The 26,987-nt window shown below is 40.3% G+C and overlaps 1 protein-coding gene across 1 annotated transcript in view; it reads right to left on the reverse strand.

The window, feature by feature from the left end:
* Window positions 1-6,150: 6,150 nt before the first annotated feature.
* The window catches only part of DUS4L (dihydrouridine synthase 4 like), a 41,127-nt gene continuing 20,290 nt past the window's right edge, over window positions 6,151-26,987 (reverse strand). The window contains exons 9-14 of the mRNA XM_063323436.1: window positions 24,918-25,068; window positions 20,224-20,359; window positions 18,600-18,713; window positions 17,387-17,498; window positions 9,012-9,112; window positions 6,151-7,153 (exon numbers count right to left, since the gene is read on the reverse strand). Of these exons, the coding sequence (XP_063179506.1) occupies window positions 7,115-7,153; window positions 9,012-9,112; window positions 17,387-17,498; window positions 18,600-18,713; window positions 20,224-20,359; window positions 24,918-25,068 (653 nt within the window). The 3' untranslated portion in view covers window positions 6,151-7,114. The remainder of the gene's footprint in view (window positions 7,154-9,011; window positions 9,113-17,386; window positions 17,499-18,599; window positions 18,714-20,223; window positions 20,360-24,917; window positions 25,069-26,987) is intronic.

Raw genomic sequence — 26,987 nt, forward strand, 5'->3', positions numbered from 1 at the left:
GCGACGCCTCCGTCCGCCCTCCCTCCCCCGCCGGCCCCGCTGCCCCCCTCGCAAGCCCTGCCCCCGCAGCGACCCTCCCGGCCCCGCGGCGGCCGCCGGGCCCGGCCCCGGCCCCGGCCCCGTCCCCGCTCGGGGCGGGGGACTGCATTTCAAAGGCGGCCGGCCGGCGGGTATGGCGCCCGGGGGCAGCGCGGGACGAGGGTCGTTGTCGGGGTCGATGGCTCTCGGGCGGGCGGAGCGCGGCTCCCGGCACGCACACGGGCCCCGCCGGCCGGCGGGTGGGTGGGCTCGTCCCCCTTCACCAGCTGCCCCGGGGAGCCACCTGCCCAAGGGCGGCTTGGGAAAGCGCTGGCTGTTAAGACGAGCCCGGGGGGACAAGATAGCACTAGCCGCTCCACGGAATACGTGTCCCACAGGGAAACCTCCTCTGAGTTTCCAAAGTCTTGCTGCATCCCACGATCCAAGCTCTGGGAATCAGCTCCACACAGATACAAACATCTAATAAACGGCATCTGCTCTCCGAACCATCTCTGGGCTCACTGGGTGGGAAGGAGAAGTCATTCAGAGCCTCTGGGCTCTTTGCGTCACACCTGAAATGACAGAAGGTGGCCCCAGGGCTACAGCTTCTGTTTTGCCCAAGGAGGGTTGGAGGGAATGAACTCCTTGTCAGTCCTGCTGTTATTTAGGATTAGAGATAAGACCGGGGCTGAAAAAGTCAACCCTGCATGCTGAGTACTGCTGGCCACATTGCAGCTCTTCTGTGTTACGTATGGAGGACAACCTAGCAAAGACCTTGCAGGAGCAGAGTGAAGCATGTGTCCTCCTCGCCCTGGGAGACGTCTCAAATTTAGAATCAGTGCCAATGTTTCGACTAACACCAAAGAGGCGCCGAGGGCACACACTGAGGGTCCTGCATCGAGCAAAATATTTGTTCAATGAACTACTCAGGCGTGGATATTCTCGATGGCCTTGGTTTCAAAGCATTTCAGTATAGTCTTAACTTCAGGCGTGTTGAAGCCAACATTGCTAAACTGGAAAGAAGCTACTTGCTGAAAGCCGGTTTCGTTGTGTAATGCAGTTCAGGCTTTCTAATTCTGCAACAGGCTTCCCCTGCTGCTGTACTGTAAGAAAGGTCAAGGGAAACCGCTGAAGTGCTCTGATCTGAGCAATGTTGTATCAGCAAAACAGCCAGCTTCCTAAGCCGACTCCCAAGGTTTTGCAGAAGCTCACAAGCATGGCGCTGGAGTGAATAAAAGCTGAGAGATCATGTCTGGCAGTAGGACTCTGTGCTTTAAGGAAAGCGGTCTTATGTAAATGTTACTCACTCCAGAGTGGGAAAGCTGTCAGATTTTTTTTTGCTAGCAGGTAATATGACAGGTAAATGGAAACAATGTTGGAAAACGGAAGAGTGGCTTGATTCAGTTAGGAAAATACTAAAGCGCATACGGAAAACTGAGCTGGCATCAAAACTGAGTAATCTATTGAGTTAGAATCCACTCCTGATAAAAATGGAGTAGCATGAAAAGTAGTTCTGAAATCTAACTTTGAAAAGCTGCTGTGGTTACATCTTCTTAGGTTCTAAAATTAATGCAAAGACAATTAAATGACACCAGAAGGTATAATGGCTTCTAGGTTAATCATTAAAGCAAAGAATAACATCCAAAACATTTGCAGGAACCCCACATAGATGCTCTATGCTTACAGTGTAAACTCAATTTTCAGGACTGGATGTGTATTACATATTATTTTCTCCTAGAATACCCACAAAACTACAATTATCTTATTATTCATATAACTAGGATTTTAGAAGAGAACTGGGTGATATCAAAAGGGAAAAAAAATCGTATTGAACATGACAATTAACACAGGAAGACTACAGTCAAAAGAATCTGAATTGACTGTAACTCATGCTCCTTGCAAATGTGTTTCCTGCAGCATGCATCTGCCTGAATGGAACTCCGAAGTTCAGCATCTCAGGTGATGAGATGCTGTAGGATCATCAGCAGACGATGGACAGATGAGAACTCTGTAGGACCATGCATATTGACAGGACAGAAGTATGCACGCTTGAGGACAAGAGGTTTCAAGAGAAAAGCTCACAACGCACTCACCAGAATTTGAAAGGAAAATTATTTGAGGAAGAGGATAAAGAATGCAAACCCTAGGTCAGAATGGATCCCGTGCACAGGGACAGATCTGTGTGAAATCAGAAGCAATGAGTTTCTAAACTGCAATGTTGCTGACTCCACTCAGGATGCTGCCCTGCGTAGCATCCCCTTCCCCTGGAACACTAGCCCTTCAAGCCAGAAGGCAGGCTTTTTTTTTCCCTGTTTTGTTAGCTTGAAATCTACATCAGTCTTCTAAATCCTTTTGTTCACCATATTATTTGTTACTATTTCCTACTTAGATCATGTTCATTTTGTACTTGGTATGAGATAAACAACCTAGGATGGATACACAGCCTGTTTCCAAGTCCCTGCTTACAGCATCACTGTCCGCTCTATTCCCAAGTCCTTAACTCTAAATGCCTAAGTCATGTCTGGAGAAGAATCAAAGCCTAAGATTTTGTCCTTACTGGCCAAAAACAACAGCCTCTCTCTTCCTTCCTCTCACATTGTCTCTTTCCTGTAGCATGTCTTAAACTCAAAAGAGAGGTTTAGCACCTTCCCAGCCAACTCCTTCCACAGTCACAGGAATACAGGTTTAAACCTCAGGCTAAATAAGATGCAGAATATGGTCTCCCCTTCTACGTGAGCAGCTATCAAGCTACCTCACAGAACACAATTATCGCTAAAACTACTGCCTCTTCTGGCTGTGTTTTTGAAGAAAAGAGTAAACCCAGACAGACTACTCAGACACCCAGATCTCAGGCAGCAGAATAAAGGAAAGAATTTAAGCTATGACTTAAATAGTCCGAGCTTAAGCTGCAAGTCTTGCAGTCATGCTTTTATTCCAGCTGCAATTGATATCCAATTTCCAGACAAATGAATTTTGTGAGATGCTTTCCATTTTCACTTTCCGTAGTAGCTGGCTTTGGTATCTCCTCACTTCCAATGGACGTGGTAGCGCTAGTGTGGCTCCCCCCAGTCACTGAGCACACGGGGGAGGCTCCCCCCTGCCAAACCCCCCTTCACCCAAGTGTGTCGGGAATCTGAACATCCCAGATTTGGTTGTGTTGGTGTAGACTGAGACCGCCTTGGTGGAGTTCAGAAGGGAATCCTCTAGCACGTATAGTCCTGCTGCGTAGGAACGTAGCCTGCTCCCCCCTCCACTCAGCTCTCCCAAAGCTGGAGACGGAATAGCGACATCCTTTTAGGGCAGACTTGTGCACTTGTTGGTGATAACAGGAATTTCCTACGGACCACAATTGTATTTCAGTGATGGACACAAAACTAGAGGGACTCTCTTGTTTTCCTCACAAATACACCTTGCAGTGCCCATTCCTATTTACACATCGCCTCAAGAGTGAAATGCAAGTATTACGTTTTATTATAGAAAGTATTCCGTATTATTCCCAAACTGTGGATGCTCAGTTCCAGAAATATGTTTTTAGATGTTACACAATTAATGTACACAGCAATACTCAGCACAGAGTACTGGAAAGACATAACTGAGAGCTGACTTTCCAACATAACTTTAACTGTAAATTGTTTTCTATCAGGTTGCATCAGGATCCATATTACAGTTGCCACTGGGATAAGCGCTGACCAAAGGCAAGCAAAAAGGAGGGTTTCTGTCCCAAAGAGCTTACAAAGTAAATTCAGTATTTCAAGCAACACTGGAGAATTGAGGCAGTCATGTAATACTTCTACAGTAACTTCACATTTGGCAAAACAGACTTATTTCAATGCTGAGTAAAAACCAGAGCTTTCACCGTTCCAAACAAGCCGGGAAAGCACCGCGTCTTTTCAAGGAGGCTACGTAGCTAGGGACTGCTGTGGCAGCAAATACAGGTCGTGCTAACGCAAGAGTACATCTTCAGAGAAGACTGTGCACAATTTATGTTATTAAAGAAGATACATTATCAGATGTTTGTTGCAAAAATAGAAAAAGGGAAAAACATCCTGCCTAGCTAAGGGTGCTTTCATTTAAGGAAACACCGAAGCATGTAGTTGAGTCTATTAATATTCAGGTCAGTTCTCATGCACCCACCATGACCTCACTGCTTTCTTGACTCAACAGAGAAAAAGGGGTTTATGAAAAAAACATGCAAACACATCTCAACTATTTTTTTTAAGCTATGATCAGCTAAATCTGTGCAAATATTTCTAGAATTAATACTGTCCACTATGCTTCTCCACCAAAGTACTGAAAATGCACATTCCTACTTTTGTAAAGAAGGGAAAAAAGCTCCAAAACAACCAGACAATTACTTCGATATTTAGAGTATAAAGAGCTCTAAATTCTTACTTCTGGAGACATACCCAGAATTAAATCAACTGTCAAACGTGAGTACAGGAAGTAATTTTGATTCCATCAGCATTAGTAGAGTTTTAACTTTTTCTTCAGCTCTTTCCTACCTAACGGGCAAACATGACCAAAATCTGACCAAACAGCCTGAAAGACCAGGAGTTAAATCCACAAAATTTTGATTCACTCTTTCCATGTATATCAACCATAACTTAAAACATTGCCAACAATAAAACTGTACTTAAAGTTGATCAACCCAGGCTCCCGCAGGCTCTGAACGTGTATAAAGTATTGTGAAACAATGCAAAGAAAAGGCATTCTGAAAGACTTGCCATCTACTGGGATTTCCAGATATACTATTTAGACTTCTAATCTACAAAAGAAATATGTTATTTCCAAGAACACAGTTCTACAAAGCAGGTATTACAAAATATTTTCAATCTGAGTAACAAAGGATTATTTTTATGTGAACAAATCTGGTGCTCCAAAGAGCTGAGCATGTGATAACGCAACTCAGTCAAATGCATGTGACCATCCAGAACAGACAAGTAGAAAAATGGTGACAGTCACATTCTACTCTGTGACAGGGAAATCTGGTGATACAGATAATGGACGTGACAGAAGAAATCACTGTAGGCAAAGCAGAAGACTGTGGGTTTCAAGCAATCTGTACTTTTTAATTAAGGAAGCCTTCTTTGTGGCCTGATATGCAGAGTTTTTTGTTTTAAGCCATTTCCTCCTCAATCTCTCAACAAGCGGATCCCCACGTTGCACGCAGCCAGCAGGACACTGCTGGGCTGAGGTGACTGATGTAGTTACAGAGGGCAGCGTGTCAGCGCCACGTACTGAATGTTGCATGTGTAAAAATGCCAGGCATCATTTCAGCTTCTGAGGTCACTACACGCTCCTTCACACTTCAGTCATGCTCTACAGCAAAAATTACTGTAAAGCATTTGGACTTCCCTCTCAAGGAGAAGTACCGATACAATCAGTGCATTCACCACCACCCATTTTTTTGTTCCATGTTATTTTTTTTAAGATAAATTTTTACGGATGGAGTCCAGTGCATGACATTTTTCATTGTAAGTTGCTAATGATCTACTTAATTATTTACTTGCACTATAGGAAGAAATGCTTGAAGTTTAATGAGTAGGTAACAACAGTAAATAGTAAGTAATATTTGCTTTTGTTCTGGGTCTTAAAATCAGAAAAACAGGTGAGTTTTTAGTTCTGTTATTAAAAACAGCACTTACTGTTATACCTTTAAGGCTTCCAACCATAGTTTTTCTATCAGATTGGAGATAACATTCTGCCATAATTTTACATCTTTCTTACGGGGAGCCGGGAGGGAAAAAAAAAAAAAAATGCATTCAACTACATCACCACAACCTGTGTGTATGTGGGTATTAAAATCTATAGCTTTTCCTGGAAGTTTGGATGTGAATAAACAAATCTCCAGTGTCACAGAATCTCTAAGAACACATTCTGTACTACTTCATCAAGGATGAAGTATTTTTAAAAAACATACACATTCTTATTTAATATGCTACGTTTAAATTCTAAGCTAAACAAATCCTGTTTCCAGAATAATCAAAACTACCCCTACGAAGAAGGCTGTATTTCCAGGAAAAGTTAAATATCACTAAGTTAGAAGTGTATTTTGTTCTTTGGGTATATACCTATTAACTTTGATGAGATGGTATATTGGGAGAGATTTACAAGAATAAACCCAGAAACTCATGAACTTAAAGAATCCCTTTAATATAACAAACATATCCAACTTTCAAATATAAACTGGAACCAACTAACAAAAAAGAAACTCAAAACAGCTTTCTGAATGCCAAAAAGGGCTTATGCAAAACAGTGCACATTTATTCGAGGTATCGTATCCATGAAAACAAAACAAAACAAACCCAACTATCTACATTTAAAAAGAATTTTTACTTAGCAAGGCAAGAAAGATTAGGTGGCACATAGAGAGTAAACTGATGTAAACAGCGTAAAAATACAGAATGTTAGTACCAAACCACCCAAAACTTTGGTTATGAAAACTGAAATAACCCAATATATTAAAGAGAAATAAACCAGAGGCATGCAAAATATTATTTGTTGAAATACATTCATCCATGTAGCTAAGTGAAAGTCACAGCCTAGTGAAACAGACTTAGAAATACAGTTTTCATTCTTTCTTTATTTTCCTTTGATTGTCATTCAATTTTCCACTGAAGTGGAACAGCTGATGAAAAGCTTTCAGCCTTCTTCAACCCACTGGTAACTGAATTTTTGAAGACTCCAAAGAGGTGTTGCAAAGGAGGTTTAGGTAACTGTGTTTTTATGATATAGCGTGACAGACAACTTCATTCAAATGCTACAAGCAAATGATGCATGATCTGTTACCATTCTGGAAGGCAAAAGCTTGGAGAACAGTCAAGTTGTTCCATATGATATTAAAGATTTTTGAGTTTCTCCTCACAAGAGCAGTGACAAACTCCATGGTAAATCAGGCAAGCCACTTAATATTTTATTTGCAACATAGAATATTTTGGCAACCAAGATATACTAGAGGAATCTGAACAGTGACCTGCAGTGCATGTGCTTTTCAGAAAAAAATCAAGTTTTGTTTCAGATACACATCAGGAGCCTAAACAGCATAAGGCTTTTCACATTGAAGCAACTGTAGCGATGCCATCCGTCTTCAATGCATCTACAGTTCTTTCTTGTCTTCTGCTTCATTTAAACTGGCCTGAAAAGAGATAGATTAAAAATAATTGTTTATGTTTGGCAAGATCAGCAATTGTTGACTCCAGATGCCATGTTTTGGCCCCTTGCAGTCATACCTGATTTGTTCACTATACACCTTTCAAAGCTGTAGTCCCATCAATAATACCCTACATAACGTGTTGTAGAATCATAGAATTGACTAGGTTGGAAGGGACCTTTCAGATCATCAAGTTCAACCACCAACCTAACAAAAACCATCACTAAACCATATTGCTAGGCACTACATCTACCCATCTTTTAAATACCTCCAGTGATGACGATTCTACCACTTCCCTGGGCTGCCTGTTCCAATGCTTGATAATCCTTTTGGTGAATAAATTTTTCCTAATATCTAATCTAAACCTCTTCTGGGGCAACTTCAGACCCTTTTCTCTTGTCCTATCACTTATTACTTGGGAGAAGACACCTACCCCACCTCTCTACAACCTCCTTTCATGTAGTTGTAGGGAGCAATAAGGTCTCCCCTCAGCCTCATTTTCTCCAGGCTGAACACCCGCAGCTCCCTCAGCCGCTCCTCATTAAGACTTATTCTCCAGACCCCTCACCAGCTTCAATGCCCTCCTCTGGACTCGCTCCAGAATCCGATCCTAGTTCTGCTCCCCGTTCATGTTACAGCTGAACCGTGCAGAAAACTCAGCAGAAAACATTTTCTGCTATCAAGTGATTTATCCTTAGGAGATGCATCTACTGTGCGCTCAGTACCTTCTGTTCTTTCCATTCAGAGGTAAACACAGAAGACTGTAAGGATGTGTGTTCTAGACCACAAGACTGCTAGAAATGCAGCAGGACTACTACGGCTCATTGCACAGGGAAGCACAACAAAGACAGGACATGCATGGTGGTCTTAATCTGAACACAGGTATCAGTTGAGCAATCTCTATAACAGTATAGGGTGAGGCTGGGAATCAGTAAGCGGCTTCACAGACTACAGGAAAGAGATTATACCCAGCTCAAATTTGCCTTTTTAAAATCTTATTAACACAGGACCAACAAACAGCTCTTCTTGAAAAGCAGGTCACTATAATTTTAACATCAACCGTTTATTTTCTCCCAAGACCATTACTTGTAAACAGGCTAACTTTCATTTTTATTGAATTTTGGTTGCATTCTGACGCAGATGTTAGGCATGGAACATACAAACACCTGTCAGACAACTTAAAGAACCAGCAGGACTCCCAATTCTACCAGAAATAATTACTGTATTGGGTATTATAGCCATGTGCCTATGCAAACCAAATCAAATTGCTAATTCAGCTTTTGCTTGCTGTGTTTTTTTTTTTTATTTTATTTTGTACTTCAGTTTGAATTCTTAGAGTAGCCTCTTTTTAGCCTACGCTGTTTGTTGGCTTGTGTTTTGGGTGGTTTTTTGTTCTTGCTTATCAACAGTATCACACCATTTATAATCCAGTATTACAAAATCATGTTTAAAGAGCAAACAAAATAAAATTACTTGTATAAATGATGTATATACTACACACACACTACTCTACTCCTACCATTTTCTTACCAGATTTCAGTTTGATCATCACATGCAAAACTATCTGAATCTTATTTCCCAAGTGACAGCCAAATCGGGACTAACGATGACCTGAGCTTTGTCACTTGAACTGCAAAGAAGAAAACACTAATAGCTTTGCTGTCCTGTCCTTGAAAAGCAAAATTCTACAATTTGGTGAAGTTTAAGGAGTGCTGTCCATCGTAACTTTACGCTATACTACAGATTTTAGTGAATTCTCTGGCATAAAAAATACCCAACAAGCAGAATTTTGCTGGTGCAATTTCAGAACATCATGCTCATATAGCAATCCAGAACCACCTACCTGCAGCCATTCATATTCTTTCATTAGATGATCATATTCTCTTTTAAGGCCTTCAGACTGCTTTTTAACTGCGGTTACTTCATTGTTTGCCTTCTTGAGAGCTGTAAAATATCAGAATTAGTTGTTTTAATTATTATTTGTATTCCTGCAGTTCCTTAGAGCCCTTGTTACATATTAGGGCTCCACTGCACTACACAGTCCTTCCTCTGAAAAAGATTAAATTTAAAACAGAGCATCACAGATGGCCACAGGAAGAGATGTGCAGTACAGGGAGGAGAAAGAGAATGACTTGTGCTCAGGAAGAGCAGCACAAGGAACAGGAAGGGGTTGCACGAAAGGTAAGGGCAAGACCAATAAACTGTTGACAGAGGTGACAAGTTAGTGATGGCTACAGTGTTCTGTCACTGCAGAAGACAGTTCTAGAAAAACAAAACTCCACAACCCCCTAAACCAAACTGCCAGCCCTCTTAAAACAAAGCAGGAACTCAAATACTGGGCAAGATTTTAGAAAAGCAACTGAGGCCGACTATAAAAAAAAAAAAAAAAAAAAAAGAGCGCGCGCTAATACATTATTATAGGAACATAGACCTTCCCTTTTCAGCCTGTTACGTATTTTACCACACGTGAGTTCATGTATTAGAAGCATCACTTTATGGATGAGAAGGCAGAAATGGTGGTGGCAGGATAGACAACTGTGAACCGGTTTTTAACATGAGAACAAGTAATTATTACTCTACTCACAATCTCAACAGCAAGAAACTGAAAGCCTGTCTATGCTGCAGTACAAAACACCCCAGGACTCCATAGGGACTAAGTTACAGTGTGGGGTAAATTAGCATAAAGTTTCATAAAGCCATTGCTGCTAAGCTGTTACATAAGCATTCAAGGAAGGTCATTTAGACATTTTTATATCACTCTGCTATAGGTATCTCTGTATCTTTATATTTGTCTGCTGTAGCAGCACAGGCACACCCTAAAACTTGATTTACTCATGCTCAAACAAAAAACGTCATTAATGACCTATAAGGCTGTCTCACATAGCCATGTTTAAAAAAACTCAAACAAATCTTGATGGTACAAATAAAAAAAAGAAACATTTGCAATCTTCCTTGTTCAGAAAATGTGGATCCATCCTTTGACTGTGAGCTTCCCAAGAGAGACTGTTCTTTCCCAGAGACCTCCAAAACATTCAAGAATTGCCACACCTCTGTAAAAGCCTGTTCTCAGAAGATGAGGAGCTAGGTGTGTTTTTTGCTAAGCACCTAGCTACAAGCACTCTGGTCTGCACCATGGATCACTTTGGGAGCTAGTTCCTGAAACATTAGGACACAACAGTTTTGACCGCTCTCCTACGTGCAAAAAGAAATACTCCCTCCCCCAGCATTTTTGCGATTTTTAATTGATTAATCGTAGAATCATAGAATGTGTTGGGTTGGAAGGGACCTTTAAAGGTCATCTAGTCCAACCCCCCTGCAGTAAGCAGGGACATCTTTAACTAGATCAGATTGATCAGAGCTCCATCAAGCCTGGCCTTGAACACTTCCAGGGATGGGGCCTCCACCACCTCTCTGGGCAACCTGTGCCAGTGCCTCACCACCCTCATTGCAAGGAACTTCTTCCTCATGTCTCATCTAAACCTATCCTGCTCTAGTTTAAAACCATTGCCCCTCATCCTATCACTACATGCCCTTGCAAACAGCCCCTCCCCAGCTTTCTTACAGGCCCCCTTCAGGTACTGGAAGGCCACTACAAAGTCTCCCTGGAGCCTTCCCTTCTTCAGAGACTTGAATGTATATAATTTGCATGTATAGATTCAAAATCATTCCTGTTTTAAAATTCTGCCAGTGGTTTTGCCAGTAATAGGACTTTTACCTAGCCTGAAATTTTGGTCTACTGAAGTTAGTTAGACTCATATCTGTTGATTCCAACATGGTCAAAAATGCACCCCTTCTCTTTATATCCTTCCTTCCATTTCCATACTCTTTCACAGATATCCTTCATCCTTTAATGCATTCTTGACAGCATCAACACAAAAAACATTTTCTAAAGGTTTTGGTATTTGGGATAACCAGGATTTCCACACATCTGACAAGTCACACCCCATTGCATTTACTCCCTCATCTTGCTACTGTTTAAAACATTCAACAGCAAAACTTGGAAATCACTCTAAAATAAACTTGTGACAATTTGATAAGCTTCTGAATTTTAAGTTGTAGACAAAAAACATATGCACATGCCATTTCACCTCTTCAAGAATCTGCTACTTAGAAAGTTAAATTTTGCCTTTGTTTAAGCATTCTTGTACATAGTTATAGTAAAAATTAACAATACCTCATTTGTGAAGAAGTTGAAACTCAATGTTATTGATCTAATACTATTTAGCTGTTTACAAGCAGCAGCATGCTACTTTAGTTGCAACTAAAAACTAACGCATCTTTAAAACACGAACAAAATATCTAAAAGTATCTGCAAACCAAGAAAGCAAACAAACCGCTGCACTGTTCCAATGTTTTGACCAAAACAGATGTATGACAGGAATACCTCACCTAACCCTAGAAGAAGAAAAAGCAAAGCAAAGAACAGATTGTCCTTTCCACCTGTGTTGGCGGTGGACGAAAAAAACCCCAACCAAACCCAGACTCGTTCCTGTTGGGGCCACACAATAAAAAGAAGTGTCACATCTTTGACAACGTGAATTCCCCAGTGTGCCAATTTCTCTGGATGTCTTCTTGTCAAGGAATGGAGATCGTCCATACATCACTGCTCAACTATTTTGCCACTGCATGAACACTGCAGTGCAGCCAAGTTGATTGTACAGGTATATTGTTTGTCATATGGATCATATCATATGAACACTGATCCAGCAGAAAACAGAAAATCCTTTGTGTGCACAATACAGTCAGTTATTATTTCTGGCTTCCATCTGGCCTGTTACGTTGCCTCACAGGAGACAGAACAGCTGGACTGGCAGCAAGCAAAATCCAACAGCTGATTGTTCCTACCAAGTAAATGTGTGAGCAGGCAGGAGGTGAGAATGCTCCTTCTACACTAATACAACTAATGAGAGGAGTAGTCAGTAAGTCCCAAAACTGGAATCCAGCCTCCGTGGTGAGAGAGGTGGGCCACTCTTTTTCATTCCTTCCCCTTCCCTTCAAAGAAAAATCAACAAAATATTCTTAGGGCAGCATATCAACAGAAGACAACTGTGGAAAATTTTATCCCTTTACACTTAATGTGCGAGTGGAGGTCTATAAACTAATGTAATGTGCAGTCTGGGAGAAGTAGAGAACTTGTCCTTCCCTTACCACATTCTCTGCATCCTGTTCCAGGACAAACAGTTTACTTCAGATTTCTCTGAAGTTGAGGCAGGATGAGGAATAAAATTGCTCTGAAGAGGTTACCACAGCCCAGTAGCTGTAGCATTTCTATTATCTTCCCATTTCAACAAGGGTGGAGAACGGAACAGTAAAACAAAAGCGAACAGCAACAAAAGCAACCAATGATTCTTTGGGCATTTCCCTGCGCAACTACTAGTTCTGGTCTGACTAAATCGCTTGACTTACAGTGCTTGCTACTAAGGAAACGATCTGGAACTTAAATTAGCATTGCTCAAAATACAAGCATAAACCCAAATGATTTGGACTAGTTTAAGACTAAGAAAGATCCCTCTCTTTTAAGAGTCTTCAAGTTGAGAAAGAGCTATTCACGTTTAAGAATTTAGGCACTGATGGGACAAGAGATTTGCCAACAAACACGCTGTAAAGCTGGGAACGCAACTCCAGTCAAGTATTTCCATACTAATTCTGAATTCTCTCCTTAAGATGTGATGGTCAGATGAAGTTTAAAAAGAGAAGGCAGGCCAAAAAATTACACACAAAATTGTTCCAAGTACCTTTCACAACCTCAAATGAAATTTTGTTACCAATGGGATGTTACAGCATCTTCAGATGGCACAAATGCCTTTGTATAACAAAGCTATGCCATCTGTATGCAGCACATCCCTTTGAATCAACAAATATGAACATCAGCTTTTGTGGCATGTAACACTGCAATGGCTCCCACCAAAATTATGATGTCACAGTTAAAAATTAAGGTTAGGTAAAATGGACTTTGTTTCTAAACCTCCCTCAGCTAGGGATAACATGACATAACTTGCATCTCCTATTCCCAGCTGACAGTCTGGGGGTTTGGGAGATTTTTTTCATTTATTCATTTGTTTTTAAAACTGGAGTGCTTCAGTGGAGCTCAACATATAGTTTTCATACATGGCACTAGTCTGCCTGGCAACACAAAGGCTGAGCTGAACTCTCACCAGTAGCAACAGTTCTATGAAATGTATTCCCAATGTCTAGGGTTTTTATACCTTTCTAGCACCTAATAATCTTAGCATTTACGTGAGAGTTGTACATCCGTACATGCATACTTTCTAGAATAGTCAACAATTAAAAGCTATTTCAAAACCAGCCCTCCATGTGAATTGTTGCTCTCTTACTCCTGCCTCCTACAGCACTATGCAACCGTGAAACATAAAGCACTCCTGTGACACCTTCTGTACACAAAACAAACCTCATTAAAGGATGCATGGAAATTTCATCAGAATTTCCTCCTGCCCCACCGTATGCCTATGACAACAATATATAAATACAAAGCATTTTCAGAAAAAGTTGAACTAAAGTTCAACAGCACCTAAATGACTTCGGGGAGTCAGTACACACTTCACAAAGTGAAATCCTAATGGCAGCGACAAAGAAACGGTCTTTGGATTTTGTCTCAATGTGTCGCTACAGACTCAGCTCAAAGATGCAGTAAGGTCACAGCTCAGTAACTGCACACAGGTGCTAGGGACTGCAATGGCTGTTATGCTACACCAGATGCAGGTAGAAGCTTTAGGTGCCTGTCATCTGCCATAAATATTGTTAGAAGAGTGAGGGGGTCAACATACTGGACAGGAGTCTGCTACCAGCGTGTTCTGCTGCAAGATTGGATCAATAGTAGTTGTCACGTATAAGTTTCTACTGTCTAAATGAAGCTGTAGCCTTTACCATACACTAGGACAGTGTCACCAAAAAAATGACCTGAGACAGGAGGTGAAATAGTACAGCATTGCAGAAGTCTCCCTCCTGCCCAAAGGGTCCCATAGTAACAATGGACATCTCACATATCAGCATTTCCACAGAGTGGGATCTGTGAGCGAGAAAGAAAAGTTAATGCACCGAAAGTCCCATTCCTGCCCCCAACCTAAGGACTGCTGTAAGGACAACTACTTATGAAACTCCTCTCAGACTATGACCTCATGTGCAGTTGCAGATAGTTTCTTTTGTTGTAGCTTTATGGATGATGTTCAAAACTATCACAATGAAAAAATATCACAGCATCTCTTCTTTCCCCAGAAAATTCCTATAGGTCTGAGACCAGCAGCCATACAGAGAACCTTTACTTAACTGAATCAACATTGTGTTAGAAATATGTCTAATGTGTAGCAGGAAAAACATTCTCACATCTGCACTGGGTGCTCCTAGGAGTACGTATAGTTATTCCTAGGTACCAGTGAGACATTTTTCATAATATACAAGTGTATCAATAAAATGCCATCTTGGAAGGTTTCTAAACAGTCATGTAATAACATGTCCAGGTATGCTAAAAATGGATTTAGGCTCCGAGAAGTGCTAGCCCCGCTGCTGGGTGCCTATAAAACCCCCAGTATGTGGGTCTGCAATAAAGTAGTGAAGAACTATCCCCCTTTGCCTCACCCCCACAATAAAACAAAAAAGGGCATCCAGGGGGATAGGAAAGTCAAGTCTGAAAAGACAACAAAATTGGCTGAAATCTTTGTCATGCATTTCCAACCTTTCCTCAGATTTTAGTAATTTCACTACTCAGTCTTTGTCTTGTATTTTCATTCTTCCTCCCCATCTGCTCAGAGCACAGTAGGTGGCAAAATGTCTTCTTAACTTACGATTTCACTTACGGTTAAGTGGACAAAAAAAAAAAAAAAGCAGACTGCACTTCCTGTAAAAGGTAGAAAGCTGAAGAATTAGAGATGCGCCTGCAATAATCACTGTCTACGCTATAATTTCAGTCAGGATTTCAGAAAGAGGAGACATACAGTATTTTCTCTGCCAGAAGTTGTAAATACTGGATTAAAACCTCACAGAAAATTTGGATCTGCCCTGAAGACACAGCACTAATCTGACACTAAACCACATGATTCAAACATGAAGCAGACTTACATTGAGGACTCCTCCTGGGTGCCACTCTATTGAGGTAAGCCACCTTTCAATATGTGGCCTACTATAAAGTAATATATCGCCCTATCACTATTCTTAAGTAGCTTAACAAATGTACTAGACCAGAGCAATGGATATTTGAAACTGCTCTGTGAAAAAGATTATACTTGTTTTTTCATCCAAGCAGCAAAAAACCCCCAAATCCCAACAAAATCCAAATTTATAACTCTTACTGATACTATAGCCAAAAAACAAACAAACAGAAAATCCTGAAAAACTAAACCAGTAAAAGATTTCCTTTTTATACTAGTTTTGCCTTGTTTCATTACTAGGTGACACCCCCCCACACGCTTCACCCCTTTCTTCCCCAACAAAATATCCCAAAAGTTTCATGGATTAGACTTCGTGGACACAAAGGAAAGGTTATTTTAGTCATGTGAGCTCTGTGGCATGAAACAAATTGTTAAAAAAAGGTAAAACAAGCTTTTCAATCTCAACTTTGATACTGTGTAATGCATCGGTCACACTTGGCAAGCATGAAATTCAACATTCATCTGCTCAGTAGCAGAAGTTTCAAAAGAAAACAGTAAATTCGATTCACATTAAGTCTAGAGACTCCATAGAAAGCTGTGTCTACAGATGTGACTACTGTCAAGTATTTTAAGCTTTCTGGCTATCGTTTGCTCAAAATAATGTAAAGAAAACTTACAAAAAATAAGACAGTCACATACCTTAACATCATCTAGCTGATGATGGTAATTAATGTAACCATAGCATTTTCTTTTTTGTCAGTGAGGGGGATGGCATCAGGGGAAGGGTTGTAAATATTTTCCTATTCATTCCTTAAAAAGACCCTCTCCCCCACTTTGCCCCTAACAAAAGACTCAAGCATGCCTTAATTTAAACATCTTTTGGATGGACAACAGCCCACAGGGAGAATGCAGCTGAAGCAGCATGTGGTAAAGCTATTTATTCCTTAGCTTTCTCTAGCATTCCTCACTGAAAAGCTTACATTATATTAGTGTTACATACCATCAGTTAGTTTAAATAAAACATTTGCATTTATTGATCCTGTCACTTCAAAGGCAGTTTTCCCCCCTTTCTTTAAGAAAACAGCAGGAGAGGGAAAACTCACAACCAAACCTGCCTGAGAATGTGAACTAATGAGACATTCTATTTAAAGATTCTTATTGCTTCAAGCCCAGCTGAAAACAGCTGTTCTACAGTTCCTGTTCATCTTCCCAGTGGACAATGAAAAATAAGTAATGAAATATTTGTTGTTATTCTTACAGCTTTGTAGCAGTGCCATGCAATATGAAAGCAAGGCTATGTTTTGATGACAACAAGTTACCTGGTACCATGAAAATCTGTATTTTGTTACTGTCTGAACACCTGATGCTTACAAGGTCACAGGCAGTGTTATCTTAAAAACACTAATTTCAGATGAGGTGTTCGTAAGCATCACACAGCTTGACAGATGCCAGTAAGACAGAACCAAACAGGTAAAATCTGCTTCTATCTCAATTTGGGTTGCCAAGAAAGCAGTTTTGACAGCCTAAACCTTAAACACGGAAGCTGCTAACATAAGTATTATGTTACAAATTGCAAGGCATGTTTCCCTGTAGACAAAAGAAAAAGATTAAAAAAAAGCTAACACCTCTGCTGCAGGAGATATATAAATTTAGAATACAAGTCAAGGACTTGCCTGCTATCTGACCGAAACCCTACTTTACAGAAAAAACCTCAACCACATACTTCCCCATTTTATACAGGGAGAGTGGCCAATATGTATGACATGAAAGATCAACCTGATGCCTATAAGCAACCTGCAATTGATTCCATATCCTGGTCATGTCATTGATGAAGGCAAGTCAACACTACTTAAATAGATCAGTTCAATTTGTTAATAATTACAATTTAACTAATGTGTTCAAATTACACCATGCAGATTTTCATAATGAAAATATTTACCGAAATATGGGGCTGGCAATAGCATGTTTTTCCGGTTCCTAGTCAAATGCAAAGACACCCCAAGCCAAGCATTCCATAAACTGATGTAGTTAATGCTATACCTAGAATCAGTTTTTGACATCCAGTGTTGAAATAATCTTTTTTCTTAATTGCAAAGAACTCCTAACCAATACTTACCATCTGAGGTCTTCTGTAGCTCTGCTTTCAAGTGTTCAACTTCCTTCTTCAACTTCTCATCAGTTGCTTCTGCTGACTCTTTCTTTTTACTGCTTTCTTTTCCACTCAAGGCCTATTAAAAACCACAGTCGCTACAATTAATTTTTTTTCATTAGTCTGACATTAATGACAAACAACCAGAGAATGGGAGCTTTGATCTTGAAAAGTGACAGGTTTTATCAAGTGCCAACATAACCCAGGCAGATACTCAAGTCATTCTAGGGAAAAAAAAAAGAAAAAGAAAACAAAAAAATGCTCAATGTTTTAAGTTGATAGTAATAGTATGGCATTATCTCCTGTGTAGGACTACTTTGTACCTGTGCACGAAGCCCACAACTTCTGTTTAGGTTATAAATGGCTTTTTTCAGAAGACATACACTGGGACAGAACACTGCCATGTTTATGTGCAACTTGTTCTAATAATTTATTCTGATTTAAATCATGTAATAGATCACAAATCTCTCCCTGTAGGTTTGCAGCTACTTCTTCAATCTTCAGAATACCTCAATACCTGGACTAAATTTCCACTGAAATTCAATAAAAAACTAAGAAAGGATTCAGGAAGAGTCCTGTAAGTACTAGACACAGAACTCTGAAAATGTTGGCACTACTATATTTATGCACGCTCTTATCATTAAGGCAACTGCTATTGATGACATAAAGTATAATACGTTAAGGATTAGACCCCATAATTAGACCCTTTGCTCATATAGCCTCTATTATCCAACCAAGCATCATCTGTTATGAAAATGTCAAAAGAAGTGGTAAATGCTTAATGTAAAAAAGAAAAGTAGAACAACCAAGATGAATGGTTAGGTGAGCTGGTGATAACAGCGCTTACTGGGTACAGGCTGGCGCAGAGGGAAAAGATTACTTTAGGAAGAACGAGAAGAACTGTTTATAAAGATTGGTAAACGATTCAAAGAAAAGAACTGAAGAAAATTTTCCAGAAGCAATTTAACCAAAGAACAGAGATTACATTTGACTGGTGGTAACAAAACTGTAGTCAATTTGTCATTAAATTGGTCACAGATCGCCTCCTTTACTTCGTGCTCCACTCATAAATAGTTATTTCTGTAAATTTTTATCTAAAGTCCCGTGCTCCATGGAACTTCTGATCAGGAGAAAGTGCATATCTAGCATGCTAGAGTAAGCTTACAGTATTTATACTCACAGCCAGTGCCCTATAAACAATTGCTCTTGCCTCTCTCATACGGTGGAATGAAGCATGCTTGCAAATGAACACAAATGCAAGGGCCAAGCCACAGAGGAAGGTAAGTCCTAGTATCTATAAAGATAAAATAAACCAATTCTGAACACTTTGCGTCTCCAGCACAATGGAGATCCAGCCACAGCATGCTGGCTGCACCTGTGGCTACCACTTTTTTTTTTTGCAAACCATGCAATCAAACACTCAAATAGAAACAGACAGCAATAGAGTTTCTAGTTTCTGGCTATCACTTACAAGCAGCTAAGAGAATGCGTTGCTAAGAGAATGTGAAAGCAGAACAAAAAGAGGACTTTTGGCCAAATCCCAACAGGACAGCGAGGAAAAAAAAAAAGAAGAAAAAAAAGTACCAGTATGCAGTAAAGAGAGAAATTCCATGGCTGAGGGTGGGAGTCTGGATCACTTTGACAAAATACCAAACCCTAAACTTTTGGAGTCATTTCATACTTGAGAAATACCTAACCCACACTTTAGTGATCCTTGCTTTACAACGCCTCTCAAACAACTGGATTTTTTTGCATCCCTTCTAGTACTTTTTGTCCAGAGTCTGTTCTCTTTGTCCGAAGATTTATTATAAAAAAAAAAAAATTACAGTGCTGGTAACCATAGGCACAGCCCCGGACAAACTGGAAGGAAACCTGTGCACACCTGCAGTGAATTTTGTTTTGACAATGTGCCAGACTGAAGAATGCTGTAAAAGTTGCCATACCCTGGATATCGGCACTCTAGCTTATGGTTCAGTCTCTTCCAACAGTTCGGTCCAGTGTATACATGACTTCCAACAGAAGTCAAACTAATCAATTACAAGAAAATATTTTATACGTTTATCTTCATTTATCTTTCATTTATCTTTGCTGATAGTGTATCCCTTCCTGCATACAACTGTATGTTGAACTACAACAGACAAATGATAGCTTAATTTTTCTCCATTCTTATAACATCTTTGGTTCACTGGTCGTTCTTTTAAGTAAGAAATTTTTGGCAATATCCTCATTAATACTATGGCAGTGCCTTACTGAGAAAGGAAGGTAACAGGAAATTGGCCGACTCACCAGAAAAATAGATGCAAGAACGTGAAATACAATAAACATAAGAGACCAATTTTACAAGTTAGAAAAGACATTTCAGGACTGGAGCAAATCCTATTTAGAAGAAACAGCCAGCATGAGAACAGCTATGTTGTAGGCTTTTCTGTACTGAAATGCTATAGCCCCAACCTAAACAGCCAACTGTTTAGGATAAAGAGAATAAAATTAGTGTCTCCCTCTACTTTGCCATGATTAAATTCAAAGAGATATTATAAGAATATATTACTACTTTGATTAAATTTGTACTGGAAAGACAGGACTTTATTTATTTGGATTACTTTAGTTTCCTTTGTTAATAAAAAGGTACTGAAATTTGTATTCAGTATTCCGAATTACATATTGTAAGAACATTGTTCTTCCTTTTTCCACCAGAAGAAAAAAAAAAAAAAAGAACGAATGTTATTCAGTACCAAACCATCCCCAGAGCATTTTGTACTAACTACTTGCTGTATAAGAAAATAACTAAAAAAGTTCAAAGATACCTCCTGCAGCCTTTCATTCTCGGCCATGTATTTTCTGGCTGCTTCAGTAGCATCATTTACTTGCGTTTCCAGACATGCGTGAGATGTCATCCCTTTTGCCAACTGAGTAAGAAGGGTAACAGTACGTCTCAATACACTGGTGAAGAAACACAGTGAACAGCACGGTAACTTACAGCACAAATTAAAAAACAAACAAACAAATACACAACAAACAAAACAACCCCTTTTCTCTCTCCCTCTGCATTAGATGTAAAAACAAAGCCACATGAGGATTGTTTAAGCACCTGAAGGGAAACATCCAGGCTCATGGATGACAAATAATAGCAAAATAAGAAACTGTAAAGATTTTCACCCATCAAAAATTTGATTTCTTTACCTGATGAAGAACCTCCCTCCTCCCAAAACCCCACAGCCATTAGGGGGTCAGAGACTTGTGTGCTTCAAGGCTGAAATACGCTTACACAACCTCGTGTTTTAAACAGGATGGAACTCTGGACACAAGACCCAAGCAACATGTTATGGTAATGAGTACAATACAAAAAAAAAAACCCAATCCAACAAAACTTTATAGAATGCCTTACAAGAATAAAAATAGCAATGTGAGCATATTAATCTTCAAAGTACTCTGTCAATACTATATAAATCAGAACATGCAAGAATGTCAGCACTCATATGGCACCTCAAATCCAAGCTTTGCAAATACCTCCCTTGATTTGACCTAGCAACTGCCTCTTTGCATCACTACTTTCATTATTCATCTTGCAGTCTTTCAAAGCAGTATGTTGCTGAATCAAGGAAAGGCCAAAGCAACACTGAATTAAATTAATTCCTGTAATATAACTATGCAGCTGCTCTTCAAAAGAAACTTGAAAATCCAACTAATTGGCTTCTTCATAACTGAAAGCGTATTAATAGACCTTTTGGCTTTCAAGGTAAGACCTCCCCCCTGCTTTTTCACCAGAAGCGCATTTTCTTACTTTTCTGGATTTTAAAAAAGTGAAGGTCCCCATGTCACTACTTTTCCAAGGGTTGGCATATTTTACTATTGCTTATTAATTTATAGATGCAACAACAGGAGTCAGTAAAACATCATTACAAAACTGAATCATAGAATCACGTAGGTTGAAAGGGGCTTCCAGAGGTCATCTTGTCTAAGCTCCTGCCCAAAGCAGGGACAGGTTGAGCAGACTGCTCAGAGGCTTGTCCAGTTGAGTTCCCACCATCTCCCATGATGGAGATTCCACCATCCTTCAGGGTCCTTGTTCCAGTGTTTCACTGCTCTTGATAGTAGAAAAAGTACTTTTTACCACAAGTCAGAATTTCCCAGGTTCCTGGCCTGTTGCCTCTTGTCATTCCTGTGTGGATCCACTGTAAAGAGCTGTCTCCATCTTCTCTACATCCTACCACTAGATAGCTGTCGAAAGCAACAGAATGGCCCCTTCAATGTCTCTTTTTCTAGCTGAAGCCAAGCTCCCTCATCTTTTCCTCACAGGTCATATGTTTCAGCCCCCAGCTTTCTCCGTACCTCACTGCAGTACTCCAGTATTTCAGGAGTCAAAACTGGAAGCTGTTCTGCAGCTGCAGTACTACATGTGCCAGATAGAGGGGAATAACGACTTCTCTTGATCTGCTGACTACACCCTTGCTGTTAACAGCTCAATACATGACTGCCTGCCTACCAGGATCCCCAGGTCCTTTTCTGCAAAATTGCTTTCTAGCCAGTCAGTCAGACTGTCCCCAGCCTGGATGCCGGACATGGTTACCCTGTAAGATGACAGACTTTGCATTTGCCTTTGTTGAACTTCACGAGATTTCTGGCAGCACGTTTCTCCAACCTGTCTAGCTCTCTCTGAATAGCTGTGCTGCCCTCCAAGATATCACTCCGATTTGCTACTGTCTGCAAACTGGCTGAGAGCACACTCACTCCTATCATCCAAATTGTTAATAAGGACATTAAACAGTATTGAGCCCAGTGCCAATCCCTGAGGGGCATCAGATGGAATTTGCATTACTAACTACCATCCTTTGAGCCCAAAGGCCCAGGGAATTCTCCACCCACTTCCTTCTCCACTTCTCCAGCCCGTATATTCCTCTACAGTTAGGCTATCATGATAACGCAAGCGACTACATCAAAGGCCTTGCTAAAGGCACGCAACATCCACTGTTCTGCTCTTTATGCACACAGCCAGTCATCTCAGTGCAGAAGACAACAGAGATGATCAGGCATGATCTCCCCTCAGTAAATCTGCGATGGCTGTTCCAAGTCATCGTATCCTTCATATCCCTGGAAATGGCTTTGAGTAATATTTGCTCCATAGCCTTTCCAGGGACTGAGGTGAGGCTGATTAGTCTCTAGTTCCCTACATCCTGCTTTTTGTCCTTCTTGAAGACAGATGCAATGTTTGCCTTTTTACCAGGATCCTCCCCTGATCACCATGATCTTTCAAAGATGACAGAGCATGGGCTTGCAATGACATTGGCCAACTCCCTCTGCATGCAAGGATGCATCCCACCCTAGGATGCCATGGACTTGTATATGCCCAATCTGTTTAAGTACTCCCTAGCTGCATCTTCTGCTTCTGTGGGTAGTGTTACATTCCTCACCGACCCTCCTAGAAGGCTCAGAGAATTGGGAGGACAAACAGGAGACCTCACAAGAAAGAATGTAATTTAAGGTTGGTAATGAGAAACTCAATATCTCATTCTTTTCCGTATCCTTTGTCATTTGGTCCCCTGCTCCACTGAGCAGCGGGCCCACATTTTCTTTAGCTTTCTTTTTGTTTTCAGCCCCTCTCATCCCTCTGGTCAGCACAGGGTAGCAGGCTCTCCGCATCTCCCAAGACATCAAGTCAGATTAGCAGATGGGTGCCTCTGTCCTACCTAGGGGACAGTCTCTGGTAACTTATGACCCTCCTCTTTTCTGTGCAATTAGTGGATGAAGGCTCAGCTGGCCCCGATACCTCCACTGATAGGAGGTCATTTTCCTCACCTGTACCTAGTGGTCTGATATTGCTGAACCACAGATGGAGAAGAGTTTTTGTTGTGTTGCCAGAAGTGACAAGCTTCCAGTCTCCTCCATCTTGGCAATCTCCATCTATCACACTTCTGGAATTCTCCTATTGGCTGATGTACTAAAATAACCTAAAGAGTGAACCAGGGGCATCCAAGTACCCATTCATACCTTAACTTGTTTGGATGACGGTAGCAGCAGTGTAGGATATTGCAACCCAAGGAACGCTTTTTTCTCCTTCTCTGGGAGACATTATGCCTTGTTTAATGGATAAGCAAAATAGCTCTACCAAGAAAAGTCCTTTGATCTAGCCACTAATGTAGGAGCATTTATTTCTTTTAAATCTTGGTAAAAGGCCAGCAGCGCAAAAAGAGGCCTTAAGCAAACTCTTCAAGAGCAGAGCTTTTATCCACATTAAAATCTATTAGGGCCACCTGACAAGCTTTCTTCCTTGAAAGCTGAGTGGGAGTAGGATCCTGGGGGACCAGCTTCCAACTCTAGTGATGGACACAATCCAGCTATTCCTCTCCTGAAGCAGAGATCGCAAACATATTTGTGTGTGTTACTTAACCTTTCTGAAGGAAGACAAAGAACATGATGCATTCCTATCACTATTGTGCAAGGTTACAGCCACTTTTGTTTTTTCCAAAGTTTACCTTCTCAAGTTTTGTATAAATTTTCCCTTGACACTTCTTTATGTACAATGCTCCTCAATGATCAGCTAAAATGGCGATACATCATGCGAAGGGGAAGAAGCTTGTCAGAAGGCTTTGTGATTCCATGCATTTCCTTGTTCTGTGTTCCTCTTGCGTATCTAGGCAATGTCAAACTGCTCACTGAAGGAAGTCAGAAGAGGGCCAGCATTCTATGCCCAGTGTCACCATAAAAATGTACAAATGGGAAATCATCTGACCAACAGGCCTGTTTCCATTCATTCACATTATCTGTGTCCTATTAGTTCAAGTCCTCCTTGCCCAAGTGAGATCTGCAGGTTGTTGTGGCTACTTTGAAGATTCACAGGTAGCCTTGGCTGCTACTGCTGGGCAGTACAGAACTGTCCTTTCCCTTACCCTGTTTTATTAGCTGTATTTAAACATCCTGAAAGGGATGCCACACTTAAGATCATAATATCATAGTAGGCCAGTTGCCACAAAGTGCTTGATCTGAAATAACACCTGAAACTTTCCTCGGAAGCCAGAACATTGTCCTACAGTTCCTAACTTTGAGCTTTAGAAGGAGCGGTTCAAGTCAGACTCAAGCTGTGCTTCTTAACACATCAGGATGCAATAATATCTTTTTTTGCAACATATTAAGATTACGTTAACAGTAATTTAGTTTTTGAGGTTTCTTCATTCCAGTTGTCCGTGTTCAAAACAAACAAAACATCAGGCATAAATTTAAGAAAGGAAATGAGTATTCCCTGAAGAAACTTCTGCAAAAGGCATGTTTTCTCAAGCATTCAAAATGTTTCTTTCCATGTGTGGCTCACATATCCTTCCAATCTTCAAACATTTGTAAGATATTATTTTCGCTGATCTTACTTGCCTCATAGCCAATCTGCTCACACTTAATTCTTTAGCCTCTTGAAATCAGCCTTCTGATCATTTTTTATAGTTGCATTACTTTGTGTGGTAGTTCCTGTAAGAAACGTACTATATAGAAATTAGAAAAATGTTATACTTACAGCCAAAGAAATAAGGAAAAACCTGAGAGATAGAGGTTTCTTTGCGATCGGAAGAGTTTCATCTGTATATGATCAAAGGCATTGGTATTGACATTTGCAGCCTTTTCATTCACATGAACGGACGAGTACTTCCTAACTTCTCTAACAGCATCTGCAAACAAAAACAGTTTGTTCTTATTCACATCTGCAGATATGCATGTATAAACCAGACATAGTACTAGAAATATGTATTTGGACTTCCTGCTCAGTAAGCAGGCACAGGACAAATAGTGACACCACTTACATCATCCGTACATTTTAAAGATAGGTCTTGATAAATCAGTGAAGCGATACAATGTATTTCCAGAGATATGCTAAGCCATTGCCCCAAACATGCTTGAACAGCCATTTCCAACACTTGCACCCAGGCACCAGGGATCAGGCAACACATTCTACAAATACCAGAGACCCCACAGACAGTGTCAAAATGTCACTGCTGACAACTGAATTAAAATCTAGCCAGTGGACAAACAGTGAGAAAACAGAAAGAGAAAGGAAAAAGAAGAGATGCCTTTTGATGTATTTGTTTCATCTGGAATTTGTTAGATAAGCATGTATTTTAGTAATGACAGAATCATCTACTTTATGCTTGAATCAGAGGGGGAAAATTATTTCTATAACACCCATCAAAACAGGAATACTGTAGTAACACAGTGTTGAACGTAAACAGAATGGGTAAGCTACACCTCAGCTTTCTTTCATCTGCCTTTCATACACCTTTCAGCTTCCTTTCATCCGTCACATACTCCTGATAGTTCTGCAGAAGGGCCAATACACTGCCAACACTTTTCAAAGGACAAAATAATTAACTAGGACTTGCATCTACATAAAAACAAAAGCTAACCCAGTTAAGAGTTCATATTACAATCTGTACACTTAAGGTCATCATACATATTTTAAGGCCAATAGAGCACCCAAAATCTCCTCCAACACATCAACAAAAATACACATTCCATAACACATCATCAGTTCTTGCAGAGTATTTTGGCTGTGTGTTATTAAATTGCTACCGCATTTCTAAGCAGACAAAAATCACTCTGCAGAAAAGCACATGAGAGTAACATCACTTACGAGTCTCTCTTTTATGTTCAGAAGTTATTTAGAAAGGAAAAAAAAAAAAAAAGAAAACATTTCAACTGAAACTTCAAACAATGCAAGGAAGACTTCCCCAAGGTATGGGAAGATTCTAGTCCTGCAGTAACATATCATCTTATGCTGTGGCACAAGTATCTCACCACTGCTTTACTTTAGCCCAAATCTATCCTTCTGCAAAATAAATGACCATCACCAACTCAAAAGCAAACTTTGCCCTAAGTTTTCAATAGAAGTTCAAGAAAAGTAAATAAACCCCATCATTTCTCAATCTTAAGCCATTTACTGAAGGATCTACTTCTAAGGATAATACTACAGACCATCTAAAAAAAAATAAATAAATGTTTATTTGCATTTTCAGTACTTTTTTTAATATCAGAAATTTAGTATCGCAGTCTAGTCTGTTATATATGCAGTGCATCTCTATGTTTCTCTCAGCAGACAATAAAACCAAGCATTTTTCTTTGTATTTAGAGTAGTTTGGAATTAAATAGTGTTTTCATTGTAAGGCGCTGGAAACACTTCTCTACAATTGATCCATGGAGAAGAACTATTTCTATCACTGAAACACTGGAGAAGCGTCTCCACCACTGAAGTAGAGGAGATGCTTACCACACAAAGCAGTCAGGACAGACATAAAATGAAATCAGTCAGGCGTCGTCATTCAAGCTCCAGTTTCACAAAAGCTTTACTCCTACTTGATAGGCCTCAGGATCTACTCATAACAAGTGTAGCGAACAGCTGTTATGTATCTGTGCTGAGCAAAAGTATTCAAATAGCCCAGTGCTTTGACATACTCTTCTGGCCTTCTATTTCAACAGCAACCAAGAGAAAGAGTGCCATCTACTGCATACTCAGCAGCTCAGACAAATTCTGGTATCAACCATTTCAAGTTCATTTACTTGTGTTGGAAAGTGAAACCAAGCAGCAGGCTAGACC

The sequence above is a fragment of the Chroicocephalus ridibundus genome, chromosome 1 (genome assembly GCF_963924245.1).
Source record: "Chroicocephalus ridibundus chromosome 1, bChrRid1.1, whole genome shotgun sequence".
Classification (NCBI taxonomy): domain Eukaryota; kingdom Metazoa; phylum Chordata; class Aves; order Charadriiformes; family Laridae; genus Chroicocephalus; species Chroicocephalus ridibundus.